The sequence below is a fragment of the Drosophila ficusphila genome, unplaced genomic scaffold, assembly GCF_018152265.1.
Source record: "Drosophila ficusphila isolate 14025-0441.05 unplaced genomic scaffold, ASM1815226v1 contig_197, whole genome shotgun sequence".
Taxonomy (NCBI): Eukaryota; Metazoa; Arthropoda; class Insecta; order Diptera; family Drosophilidae; genus Drosophila; species Drosophila ficusphila.
The window spans coordinates 8666577-8678959 of NW_025064091.1; the positions used below are offsets into that span (position 1 = coordinate 8666577).

The window sequence follows — 12383 nt, forward strand, 5'->3', positions numbered from 1 at the left end:
CTCGTCCCGCTTTTCCACCCCCTCCCGCCCCTCTTTCCCGCCGCCCCTTTATCTCCTTCTCTGGATATCCTTTTGCTCCTTTATTCGCTTGTTGCTCTTACGCTCGATAAAAATTGCTCATACGCGCGTGTGTGTGTGTGTGTCTGCGTGGGTTTTCCCCTGTGGGCGTGATTACCTGCCTCCCCACCGCCCCGGTTGAACTCGCAACACCCACTTTCCGCTCCTCTCCTCTCCTCTCCCCTCATTTTCGTCCTTGCCATCCGCCCTTCGCCTCGTGTCCTGCGAAGAGCGGCGAAAGAAAATTTAATAAAAGCGCAAATTAATTTTGCGTCCAACCCTCGTTTTTCCTCCTATTTTCTTCCTCTTCTGTAGTTAGATACAAGTTTTGTTGTTGTTTGTGTTGTGTTCCGTAGAAGTTTTTCTTTTTCTTTTCTGCTTTTCCCGTTTTTTTTCGCCGGCTTTTTCTTTTATTTTTGGCCAAGAGTTTGAGTTTGGCGCTGGCGCTTAATTTATGGTCTCTGGGGCGCTGTCTACAGATTTATGCATAATTTGTAAATGAAAGTCAGAAACTAATTAAATTGATTTGCCCCCTGCCCCCTTCTATTCAGCACACCGCCGCAAAATTTTCCTCCCCCTCCCTTCTCCCCCTTCAAAAAACTTTCTTTGTCTGGTCCTTGGTTGCGATTTTCCTTTGTTTTTCATCTCGCTGCCTTTTGTCGCAGACAGGAAGAAAAGAGAATTATGCTCAAAGGAAAAGCGGTTGCGGGAAAGCCAAGAAAAAATGTTGGCGAGCTGCAAAAATTTGTAAGTCGCGTAAGGCTATAGTTTCAAGTCGAGAAAGTATTCCTTTTGCTTATTAAACTAAATAGATAAGTGGGATAAATAGGTGAAGTTGAAAGGGTTTAGTTTTGGAGTTACAAATTAAAGATTTTTTTAATTTGGTTATTCTTACAAACCCTCTGATAATAAAATAAAGGAAGAATTAGATATTATAAAAGTTAGTTTAAGTTAAGGATTAATATTTTGGCAGCTTACTTTATTTTAAATTGTTTCCTCTCTAGTTTTTCTATCTTCGCTGTTCTTAGTTATTCTATCTGTGTTTTTTTCGGTAAATCATCTTCCTTCGAAGATTTGGCAAAGCCAATCAATTATTTCCAACAATTATTTGACACTCTTCCGCTGGAAAAACCTCGGTTTGCCCTTGGCCAATTTCAGCACTTTGCGAATGCGTGACAGGACAATGGAAATGCGCTGATTTGGTTGCAGTTGCAGTTGCAGCTGGCAGATGCTAGATGGTAATGTTGCACGTAGCCTTTTGCCACAGTTTGCTGTTCACCTATTTCCCCCTCCCTCTCCCGTCTCTTTCCCTCCCACAAAAGCTATCTCCCTCCTTCTCTCTTTCGCCTCGTGCTGTCCCTTTTTATTGTGTGTTATTATTGATTTCGCGCTTCATTTTTCTAGCACGTTTTCAGCGCTTCACACACAGCGTGTAATTTTGTTTGGATTTATCTTGGTTGCCTGGCCTCGTATTTCCCATCGCGCCATCTCCTTCTCCTCTTCTCGCGCCCTCTCCTTCGCTTCTTCAACTTTCTGCTTGTGAGTGTGTGTTTGTGTTTGTGTGTGTGTGGGTGGGTGTGTATGTGTGTGTGCGCTTGTGAAATTTGGCGAAAATCACGTTTTTGGTGGGCGTTTTTGTTAGTTTTCGCTTTGTAAGGCACGAATCCGATGACGATGGCAGCCAAGGGTTAAGGGGCGAAATCGGCGGACAGAGTTAACCCAACAATGTCAGAAAAACTAAATTCATAGTTTTGTTCCACTTCCACTCAATGTATGTATGTATGTATGCATGTATGTATGTATTAGTGTGCGTGTGTTGGTGGCCCATTGAAAACTTTGCACAAAATGTTCAATGGCCTCGAGGCTCGATCGTTTTTGCAGGGGAAAAGCAACTGAAAAGTGGGGGAAATGGGAAACTAGAAAATAGAAAATACTGGATAAAGGGTAAAAGGCCATAGGAAGAGCCGGGGAATTTATCAAATTTGTTTAGCAGTTGTTTTTGCTGCTTCCGTCGAGAGGGGAAATCTCTCAATTGAAGTTGGTGAATTTTTTAGAAATTGTTTTTAAATAAAAACAAAAGTCAAAAACGATTTAGCAGAGGAAAGGGTATTTTTTTTATTTGTTGGACAAAAGTTTGAGTTGGAATAAAGTTGGGTGAATTTGGTTTGAACAATACTAAGGTTCATATGCGTATTAAATCATAAATGATATAGTTGTTTAATATTGTTTTATAAATAAGAATTTAAACTGATTAATATTTTTAATTGATGAATATTTTTTGTGGCTTGTTATATTTACACACCTAAAACTTGTGATAAAATACCAGAAAATCCTCTCCTTTTGCGGCCATAAAAGCCACGTTTTAAGCGCATTTGGTTTTTTTTTTCTCAGTTTCAGTTTGCCCCAGTGGATTTATGTCCCTTTCACGCAAACTATCGCCATCTCTCAGTTGTTTTCCCCACGGACAGTGCAAAAACAGTATTTATTATCAGAAAGCGGAATAAACAGAAACAGAATTTAATAAAAGCAAAACTTTTTCTGCAGCTGCTGTTGTTGATTGCAAATGAAATGAATATTATTTGATTGAATAACAAGAGTGTCGGGCAAAAAATAATTGCCAGCAATCTTTGTTATGCGTTGCTTTTAAATCCAAATTAAATTAAACAATCAAGCACACGCGCGCACACCCACAAACACAGGAACACACACAAATGCAAAAGCACACGCACACATAAGCACATAAATATAAATGCATATGTACAAACTGCCATTTTGAGTTACAAAATGCGCTGCACTTAAAAGTATGCAACATTTTTTGTGCTCCCATTTATTTTTTTTTTTTTGCGACCCACTCCATATTGCGTGTGCACAACTTTCGTCGAGTGTCAGTGGGGTGTTGGAAGGTGGGGGAAGGGGAATGGGGGGTGGAAGTGGGGCAAAGTGGGGTTGCTACTGTGGTTGGTCAACGGCAATAATAATGGCAACAATATACACACGAAGTGGAAAAGCGGTGCGAGTCGAGTGGGCACACAAACACAAACTGCTGCCAAATGTATGCACAGGAAGCATTTGTAATGCCGCCAGCAGCGCGAGGAAGTTCCAACTCCCCCTTCCGACCCCCCTTCCCCATCCACTCCGCTTTCCCTCTCCGATTTTCCCCCGCCGCTTTGCAACGCTTTCGCAACTTTCCCCCAGCTGTGCTTCCGCTGCTCTGTCGTCTGCTGGTCAAGCGATCCGTTCAACTTTGCCGCCACGAACATGGTGATACTTCTTCAAAGGCGTTTTTTTGAAATACTTACTAAATTTACAGCCTGTAATTTTAATATATTTTCAAAGAAAAAAGCATTTTCTTGATATTACTATTTTTATAGAAATGGTAATAGAAGAAAAGGAATTAGTTTGCAAAACCACATTTAAATTGCTTAGGGTTTTGGAAAGATTTGAGAGTGCTCAATCTTGGCATTTGAATCAATATTAATTAACAAAAAAAAAGTTTACAGCATGCAACAATTAATATAAATTATCAAACTAATAGTACAAAAAGAGTATTACATTTCTTACAAGCACAATTAAAACCTTCTTCATTTCTCAAATTCTATAAAAATTAGATTAAAAATATTTGCTTTCATTTAAAATGGGCGTAACATAAATCTGAAGTCATTTTTAATTTATCTTTTCTTTATTGCTTAAAAAATGTATTAAATAAAGAACAGAATTGTTTGGCAATCCAACTTTGGTAGTATTCCCTTGCACACTTCTATTCAACTGTTTTCCTTTTGGAATCGAAATCCCCCCGCTTTCCGAGGGTATCAAACTTAGTGGCAACAAAGCGTTGCGTGTGTGAGTGAGATACTCCATTCTCCCCTTCCCCCCACAAAACGGAAGAAGGGGGGATGGGAGGGGTCCGACCGAGGGAGCCACCTAACCCGCAGGGCCGCTTGGCAGACTGTTTATGGTTTTTGGCTACAACTTAATTTAAATTGTTTAATTCTATTATTGTTGCTAATAAATCACAGGCACAGCTTGCGCTGCTCGCTCGCTGGCTTAGCATTTGCTAAGCTGTCCTGAAACGCACACACAGATACGAATACACACACACACACACACACACACACACGCACACAGAGGCACATTTGTCTTGTGCGCCTGCTGCTGTAAGCGGGTACTCCGTCTCTTTCTCGGCTCCACGCCTGCCGTCTCTTTCGCTCTTGGCCCCCTGGGTGCCATTCATTGTTGTGCTTTGCATTCGTGCCGTCCCTTTCCCGCCATAAATTACACTGATCTAGTAACTTTTGTGGCAAAAACTCGTAAATTTGCAGCATGATTTTTGGTTTTTTAGAAAATTTTGAATATGAAATATCAGACAGAGAGCTTTTTGGGGATTATTATATGGGTCTGGTTTGATGTACAAGTTCATTCGATGGACATAGCAAGGAAGAGCTCAAATTTCAATGGGAAAATATATTTAAAAAAGACGAAAAAAAAAAAACATCCTAAAAATAAAAACGGAGCCCGCACACAAAAACCGCATGTCAAATGCAGACCAAATCGCTGAGGATGATGGCGTCGGACGGGAGGCGGGATAAGGGGGCGTGGCACACGCTTGACCAGCCGGCGACCGCTTGACATGGCCATAAATAACAAAGCCAAAATGGCGGCCAAAGCGGAGAGCCGCAGTCGAAAAACGAGAAAATACGGTGGGGAACCAAACCGAACCGAACGAAACCAAACCAAACCAAAGCCGAAAAACCAAAGCGGTCCAAAACCAGAAGCAAAACGAAGAGATACGAATAGGGCCAAATGTGATATGTCAAATGCACGCGACAGCAGCTGACGATGAGCCCGGTACAATGACAATGATGTTGGTTGGTTATGTTGGTTATGTTGGTTGCTTCGTTGTTGTTTGGGGAATAAAAATAAGCACGGCGCAGATAAGGTCCTTAAAACGGGTTAAAACGCGGGTGAGCCAGTGGCTTTTACTCAACTGTGCTCGCGGAAATATTCCAAACTTAAGTACTCGAATTTTAAATTCATTGACAAACCATTTTTAATAAACAAAAATTGTATTAGCTTGTGTTGCTAGGCAAATCAATTTATTTTAAAGCTTTCAAAAATCAGTCACATTCCCTTTTTTTCAAAACCTTTTTTAATAAATACAAGATAAGGTAAAACGGCAGAGAAATATTTTCATATCTCCATTAAATCCAAAAAAATCACAAAAGCTATTTAATAAACACTAGTAGTGCAGCCAAAATAGAATAAACAAACAAGTTGTCTCAATTAAAATGTATGTAGTCCAAGGCTTAAGTCTTTTTTGTCTATGAAGAAATCAAAATGTTTTCTTAGAAGCAATAATAATTTATTAAACCTTAAAGGTATACAGCAAGACTGCAATAAATAAATAAACAAGCAATATAACCTGGCAAGAAAATAAAACATTTCTTTCCAAAAATAATAAATGTTTTAGTCCTGCAGCTGTTTTCCGAATTCCGAAATAAAATGATTGAAAATTATGTGGAAATGAAATGCAAGCAAAATGTGGTCAACAAAAATGTGGATAAAAATTGATTCAAGCCCTTGTGGCTTGGTGCTCAGTTGGAAAGAGTTAATATCTCGGAAATCTCAGCCATTCGAGGTTGAAAAACACTGAAAAGTGGGCCAAATGCGGATCAGTGGGAAGTGCCTTCATCTCTATCTATACATCGTTTGGGTCCACAAAAATGTGTTTCATCGGCGGAGGCAACAAAAAGTTGTAATTTCTGTTGCATACTTGCAGGCGGCGCCTGAAAACACACATCCATACACACACACACACATAAGGAATTTCCAACAATGGCGGCAGTTATCGAGAAATGGCAGCAGCGACTGCATTTCCGCTTAATGTTGAGCGATAATAAAACACAAACAGCAACAAAAATCGCCCAACTGCCGGTCGGGGATAATGAAACTTTTTTTTTTTTTTTTTTTTTTGTTCATACTCGTACCCCTTTTGCCATTTGCCACACAATGGTTGCCGCACACACATGCATTGATTTATGTTTTTTAATTTAAAATTTCCGCATCACTTAACCGTTAAAAATAATAATAACAATAACAGCGGGCCGCGGCAACAACAATAAGCCTTTGTCCACGAGGATGGGATTTAAATATTGTAACAGCGCCAAACGAGAAACGGGAATCGAGAGGCCAATGTGCAGCGAAAACTTTTGCACATGTTTTAATTTCCGCATTACAAGCAAAGTGGCACTGAACGAAAATAATGTGCAAGAAATTTGAAATTTAATAAAATAAATCTGAAAACTTTTAAATGAAGCTTAAGCTTAAACCTTTTTTTATACCATTTAGCTCTAAATAAGTTGGAATAATTTGACCTAAGAATCTTTTTGGTTTGAAAATAATGCGTTTTGAATCACAAATAAATGTATTTACATTTTTTCGAGTGCTTTCAAACGATGAATTTTCAATTATTATACATGTGTAATATTTAATTTAAACCTTTCAAGTGCTTTCTTAGTGTTCATTTGTACTTACTACATACAGTACACAAATACGATTAAGCTTTCCTTAAAGTAATCAAATTAATTACACCAATTCAAAAAGTATTTGTATCATAATGTGTTTATATTAATTAATAAATATTATTATATCATAATATCATTTTAAACATAATAACTTTTAAATGTATATTTATAATACTATATATAACTATTGTAAATAGCGTAAGCCATGTCATATTTTTTATTACTCAACCGAAAGTTGTATAACTTTTCCGCTGAGTGCAGCCGAAATATGTGAACCCACCGAATGACCGTGTTTTCCTCTTGCGTCTTTTCCATTTTCCAGACTGGGCGGCCATCCACAGCAGATGCCGCAGAGTATGTCAACTGGCAGCAACACAATCGGCCACGGAGGCATCGATCGCGGCGGCGTTGGCCTGCCGATGGGCGCCGGCACGATGCCCGGCGGCGTGGGCGGTGGCCAGGTAGGCGTGGCCGGCGGACAGCAGGTGGGCGTCGGACCGCCCGGGAGCGGCAACGGTGGCAATTGCCAGATAAGCGGCTCACAGCCGCTGGTCATGCCTGGATTCCCGTTGCGTAATTCCCACTCAGCGCATGCACCGCATTATTCGCCATATTCGCCATCCAGGTGAGTTTTCCCCATAGAGGTATTCCTTTTTGGCTAAAAGGGCGAGTTGTGGGGAATGAAAGGGAATGAAAGGGATGCGGAATAAGGACCCCCGAAAACATAACTGGCCCGGGGTCACAGTGAACACTCCTCGAGTGAATGAGCGTTAAATTGAGTGAGAAGTGGGGGTGCACTGAATATGATTTCCAGTCAACTGATTTTGTTCGACGTTTTTTTTTCCTCCGTTACTCTGAACCGTTTCGGGAAATTCCTTTGTTTGCCATTGCTTAAAGGCCTTGAACTATATTGAAGCCTTCTTTAAATGTGCAACTTACATAAAATTTTGGAATATATTCGCAAAGTGTACTTACCAAAAACTCATGCATTTAACTTATATATCGATATCGAGAAATTAAATCATTCTGAGCAACGATAGCTTTATTAATTTCAAATGTTAGACATTCTCTATGATTTCGCTGAAATACCAAACAGATTAAGTATGCAGAACCAACATAAATATTTTTCCATTTAACTAAGCAACCATAGCTTTTATTGTTGAAGTAGTTCGAACTTCAGGCCTTCACTGATATTCCTGCCAGCCAGCGAGCATCACACAAGCGGCATTTCGTCTAATTTTTATCGTACAAAATTCTAGGATCAGTCATTTTTAGTTTGGAAAACCGAAAAGGCACGATGGGCATTATCGGAACGCTGAACATGGCTCACAAGGTGTGCAGTGCGCACTGGCAGTGGGAGAGCCAGGACAATCCTGGCGCCAGGACTCGCAGTCGCCTTCCGAAGTGGCATCGCCACCGGCAAATGCTCGCGGTGGCCAGCCCAAATCGGGAGACTCTCGACTCCAGGTGTCCCAAGGTCCCAGTTTCCGTCCCCAACTCCTCCGTCAACGTCCTGGATTCCGATTGCGATTGCGATTCCTATTCCGATAACGAGGGCAACGACTGCAATCATCCGGCTCGCGGCCATTTCGATGACAGGACACGGAAATCGGCAAGTTTCAGCCATGTGGAGTCTCTGGTTTCCGCCGCCAACCAGTCGAAGGACTTCGGTCATTTGGTGAGCTGCTGGTGGCCCCTGAATATCTGCCACGGAATGCGACAGAAGCTACATCAGATTGTCGAGCACAAGTCGGACATGGCGGTGCTCTGGCCATCAGGATCCAGGGATAGAGTGCTGGGATAATCTGCTGGGATTACCCATTATCGTGCGGCCGTTAACTTAAATGTTATAGATAGCAGTAAATTTTAGTAAATATATCTAAAGTTATCAGAGTTTTCTAATAACCTTTAGTGTTTAGTTAGTCTAATTGGGTTGCTTGAAAATACTTGTTCCTCCCTTAAACATAACATATTTACTTAGACTTCCTTAGTGCTTTACCTTAAAGGCTTGTGCTTAGTTAGTAAGTCAAAGTGATGCACAAACTTCTTGCCAGTTCAGAGCTCCCTAGTTAGTGCCTAACTCCTTAAGGAATTTCCCTCGAGGGGGTTTTTCCTGCCCTGGCTTTTCCCTCGCCGAGTTGAATCACCTTTGAAGGCCTGACTCGGACACTTTCGAGTCTAACCCAATTCTGGGCAACTTTCGAAAGTTGCCAACTCAAGAATTGTTAATTCTCTTTAAGCTGGGACCACGCCCCCTTTGCCCGGCCCTTTTCCGACCCGTTTCGCCCTGCCCCCAAGCCAAAAAATTTCGTAACTCCCTCCGTCAGCGTTTCGTTCAACTTTTACGCAATTAGAGGCGACCACGCCGAAAGACTTGACAGCTCTGCCTGCGGCGGCTTAGACTTGTTGGCTGTATGTGTGATTAACACCCTTTTTTTGGGGCGAGAATGGGGAAAGCCGGGGAGCTTCGGGGACGGGGGCAGTGGTCTCTGTCCCCAGTCTTGTGCATCATTTTGCATGCGTTGCCTTTTCGGTCGGGAGCTTTATTAAAAAAGTTGCCAGCTGTTGCCAGCAGTTGACAAACTCATTGGCGTACTAGCTCTGCGCTTTTCGTTTTGAGCATAGAGGAAAATGTATTGAAAAAACAATTTTTTATAACATAAACAAGATTTAGAGTTGTATTTTTTAGTAGTTGTGCAGAATATTCTTATATAATGCTAAGTAATGAGGTTTTTAATTTATGTTCATTAGTCTGCATGGTCACACTGCTTCTTTTGCAGTTTGCAGGGTCACGCTGATCCTTTTAAATAATAAATGGCCACACTGATAGAACCTTTTTTCGAAAATAACACTTTAATGCCAAATTGAGAAGCAGATATGGATTTTTCTCCGTGCTCTTCCTTGATTTTCATGCTCTATGCGATACGTGTTTGTTTGGTTGGCTGGTTTCTGTGGTCCTTGTGACATGTCAAGCGTCTAAAGCCACAGGACAGAGTACGGGATATGTGGGGGACAGGACATGGAGGCGAGTGGTTTTATTCTGTCTTGCGGTCGCCCCGCCTCCTTTGTTAATTACAAATGCATTGCTCAGTTTGCTTAGCGCGCTCGCCCCTCTCACCATTTTTTTCTTCTTGTGTATTTTGCAGGTTTCACATAGATAAACGCTGTCAGCACCGATGTTCCTGGAAATGCTTGAGCATCGCCTTAATATTCGTAACCGTCGTCCTAACCGCCATGTTGGCATACTTTGCAGGTAAGAACTTCCGGCTAAAAACATCGGACATTGTCATAGTGCCAACACGGTTAATGAAAAATACACAAGCCCATTCGCACACACACCCTCACACATACACACTCACACAACCACACACCCGTACACACGCATACCTTGGCAAATATTCGCTCAGTGTATACATAAGTGCAAACTACAAACAAGCGATAACAAGGCAAATACATCAAAGTGTTTGCATTACATTAGCGTTAAATGGTGTTAACTTACACACACACACTCACACTGACAAGCTAAGAAACACGGAGCGTCGGCCTAGGCAAACACACACATGTGTATTTATAAATACACTGTTGAAATAATTACAAAGAAAATGCGTTAATACAAGACCCTTTTAAGCTTGAATTTGCAAAAGATAAATAATCCTTAATCCCACTTAAATGATTTTTCTATGACTTGAATTTATATTTATATATATAAGTTAACTGCAAATATTTTTGTAACTTTTGATTTGGGAACTAGCTTATGGTTTCTTAATCAAATTATTATAATTCCGCACAAGAAAACTAAACAAATTTATTTTCCAATAATAATTAAAGCAGTTACTGAGTAATTATAATTCTTGTACACATTTTCTCCGTGTATAAGTTGACATATACATTCCCGGGATGCCTCAAAACGTTAATTGATAAATGTGCCAACTTGTGGCAGGGCATCCTGCACATATGACAAGCAATTAGAAACCGCATAGCTCGCATCCGAGGTCGAAGTTCAATGGCATCAAACAAACCGCCAGATCGATTGACAGCTCAGGGTGATGATGTCATTACGTTTGTTTTCTGGCCCAGATTTCGCGGTCTTAATTTGAATGGGGTAAACTATTTATTTGATGTTTTAATGTGTACTTCTTTTATGTGTTTCGGTGGTAACATATTAAGTTTAAATGGCTTTTAAATAACTGAAAAGCCAAACAAAGTTGTGCCTTTCCTGCAGATCTCACCTGAATTGATAACAGATATTAAAATGGGTTTTTAATGTTTTCCCACATCCGAAGGATGCTTTCCCCTGTTTATTTGTTTGTTTTTTGCTTCTGCTTTTGTTTTTGTTTTTGCTCCCCCAGCATTTTCCTGCTTTTCCTGCTGTTTTTTGTTTACAACTTGATAATTAAACACGTTTTGTGCCGTCCCTGGCTGCTGCCTTCCAAATTATATTTACAGGTCAATTTAATTCTTTTTGCCCATTTCTCTTTTCTGCTCTGGCGAACCCTTGGCTTTCCCGCCTCCATTCCCCCTTTTTCCTCTACGCCCCTGTTTCTGTCTGTCCGCTGCTGTTTTTGCTGTTTGTGTTGCTGTTGCTGTTGTTGTTGTTTTGGCCTGGCAAAAACTTTGCACATTAAAATATGTAAATTTTAATTTGAAACAAAAGGGTTGACGGTTGGCAGGCAGCCCTCTCGCCAACCGTTGACGGCAATGGCGACGATGACGACGCCTCAGCCACCTTAAAACCCCCCTTTTTCCACCCACGCCCTCCCCCTTCTCTGATCACCCCTTTGACCCTCCGTTGGAATATATTCCTGTGGTGGCCTCTGTGAACCGGCATTTTATCTAGTGAAACATTGGCACAACTTTTTGGACACTTTTAGCGTCTGTGCGTCGACATCTGGGCTGCCAGGTTCTTCTCACTTTTCCGAAAGGGGGAATGGAAACGTCCCCCTTTGCAGCGGGCTTTTCCGATGGGGGGTTTTCCGACTGCCAACTGGCTTTTTTGATAAATCTCTCGCGAAGGCTTTCAAATTTCAAACTTTAGCTGCAAAAAAGGCTTTCGGGCGCTGAAATTTGTTCCAGTCTTTTTGTGAGTGATTTGCGTTGTTTTCCCTGACGTTTTCAGGTAAACAAGTTGGCCGGAAATCGCAGAATAATTGTTATTTACAAATCGATGTGGGAAATTTATGTTGGGAGTTTACTATTTTGAATTTGAGTTTTAAGTAAAATGTATTCGCTGTGCTAGAAATAAGTAAAGGTAATATAACTAGGTTTAAATTAACTTCTTATTCTGTTGTATGTGGATATGAATAATTTTTTTTACAAGTGATTTAACATTTTCTCGGAATTCGCTGTTAATTTCTTTTAAACAAATATTTTTTTTTAAACCTTAAGTAATTTTTACTACGGAATTAAATTTAAATACAAATAGAATTTAGTTTATGAAATGTTTAAAGGGACTATTTAAGTGGCTTTTTCATCGCCCATGACTTTCTTAAATGGTTTTGTTTGTGCCACGCATTCCCAATTCGAGCCACTCATTTTTCCCGTTGCTTGCCCTCTCGCTCGCACACTTTCTCCTCGAGCTCCCCAACTCCTTTCCCACTTTCTCCCTGCGTTTAATTTATTATCTACGCAGAAGAAGCAGCAGCAGCTGCTCGAGAGACGGCGGCACTGATTTACAGTTGGCTAAAAGCTGCGGCTTGTTCGGTGGGTGGTTGGGTGGCTTCGTGTGGTGGTTGGGGGTGTTAGGGGTTTCACGGGTGGCAAGGTTGTTGCTGCTGTTTTTGTTGTTGATGGGGCTGCGGTGTCACA

General features: G+C 41.0%; 2 protein-coding genes across 2 annotated transcripts in view; both read left to right on the forward strand.

Moving 5' to 3' along the window:
• Window positions 1-12383, forward strand: part of LOC108097884 (teneurin-a) — a 155108-nt gene that overhangs the window by 81317 nt on the left and 61408 nt on the right. Inside the window, 2 exon segments of the mRNA XM_017200420.2 lie at window positions 6901-7203; window positions 9725-9831. Coding sequence (XP_017055909.1) covers window positions 6901-7203; window positions 9725-9831 — 410 coding nt within the window.
• Window positions 7747-8483, forward strand: LOC108097887. The gene has a single exon (XM_017200425.2). The coding sequence runs from the start codon at window positions 7876-7878 to the stop codon at window positions 8380-8382; it is 507 nt and encodes a 168-aa protein (XP_017055914.1). The 5' UTR covers window positions 7747-7875; the 3' UTR covers window positions 8383-8483.